The 1,516-nt window shown below is 56.2% G+C and overlaps 1 protein-coding gene across 1 annotated transcript; it reads right to left on the bottom strand.

Moving 5' to 3' along the window:
- Positions 1 to 463: 463 nt before the first annotated feature.
- Positions 464 to 1,470, bottom strand: H310_15179 (hypothetical protein; the record flags this gene model as incomplete). The annotated part of the gene is made up of 5 exons (XM_008883165.1): positions 464 to 485; positions 533 to 810; positions 879 to 983; positions 1,051 to 1,221; positions 1,297 to 1,470. 5 exons carry the CDS (start codon positions 1,468 to 1,470, stop codon positions 464 to 466), a joined length of 750 nt encoding a protein of 249 aa, XP_008881387.1.
- Positions 1,471 to 1,516: the final 46 nt, after the last annotated feature.

The following is a 1,516-nucleotide window of genomic DNA, read 5'->3' on the forward strand; positions in this document are numbered from 1 at the left end:
AGGCATTCGGATGGAAGAGAACGCAGAATTTGCAGAAGCCATCTACCTTGCCGTCAAGTCTCTGCCATCGTTCCAAGCCGAATTCCGCGGCAAGGACGTAGTCCTTGACAACGCACCCGCCCACAGCCAAACTGAGACCCGCATGCCTGGGCACGATGACTGCGTCTTGCTACGCCTTGGACCGTACTCGCCGATGTGCAATCCTATTGACGGTTGCTTCAGCGTGCTGAAGGCTAAGAGCAAGAACTTTCTCCCCTCAAGACGTTCGGAAATTCTTACCGCTGGTGTACACGCTACCTTGACGGCGCGAATGGACCTCTTAGAACGTGCCGCTGTTGAATCATTGTCTTGCTTGACCGCCCTCTTGACGACAAAGTTGTCTTTGCACTGCCTTGTGTCTGTCCACGCAGCCAGTCGCCTGGAGAATATGCAATTGGAGAATAAACTTTGTCAATACATGTTTTTATCGAAGGAGATACGATGACCTACTCAAGGACATGTCAACCAGGGAGTCCTGAACAGTTGCATCCACTTGGACGTCGTGAACGAGTCGAGCTGCCAAGTCTTAGCACGGCTTAGCGACACATCGACGTGCTTGCCTTGGTGTTTCCGACCCCCCTTCTTGATCTGAAAGGCTACAGGGGCCACAGCCATGTCGTCCTTCGAGTCCTCTCGGGGCGGGTCCGCGCCGTCGAGCGCAATGCCCTTGTACCGCCCGCCCCACGGATTGAACGCGCCCATTGCATTGTCGGCATGTAACGACTCGTTCATGAGAAAGTCGTTGTCGCGTTCGATTTGGATCTGCGTCTTCTTGGCTTCAATGCCGCGGCTTCCGCCTGGATCGCCGCTTGCTCGGCTTCGTCGTCCACAACACGCACGCTGACCGTGGACCACCCGCCATAGTCTGGCGCGGCGGGCTTTACGAAGGCAGTCGGCTTCGACCCGGACACGATCTGCTGCACCTGGTGCAGGAATTCCGCGGTCTGGTCACGTTCGGCGGGAACTACCATCCCCACAGGCATGGTGAGGGGAATGCGAAGCGCTTCGCACGTCTTCGATGGGCGGCGCCGTTGGGGTGTCCCGCCGTTGGACATGATAATGCTTGAACATTTCGTTCGTCTCGTGGACAGACGTGGAGAAGATGCGCGTGATTGTTGCAAGCACCCAGTTCTCTTCGTCGTCGAGCCACAGTTCGCACTGTTTGGTTTTCTTTAGCTTATCCTGCGCTCCAACGACATCTCGTCAGAACTCGTGCATGGTACGGCCGTTGCAGAAGCGATGGAATGAGCGACGTACCTCGTGCGCGGGACCTTCGGGGTAGACGACGCCTCGAACGGTGTACGAATGGTGTACGAATGGTGTAAAACCCTTTGGACTTTTCAATTTTGTCAGTGGTGGCTGGATCGCCGGCGGGGTATAGCTGGTGACGGGGAGGAGGCGGAGGAGGGACTTCGTCATCATCTTCTGCATGTGGAGGTGGCAACACAGGTCCTGCTCCAATTGGGATGTCGAATCT

Source organism: Aphanomyces invadans (assembly GCF_000520115.1).
Source record: "Aphanomyces invadans strain NJM9701 unplaced genomic scaffold supercont1.208, whole genome shotgun sequence".
NCBI classification, from domain to species: Eukaryota; Oomycota; class Saprolegniomycetes; order Saprolegniales; family Verrucalvaceae; genus Aphanomyces; species Aphanomyces invadans.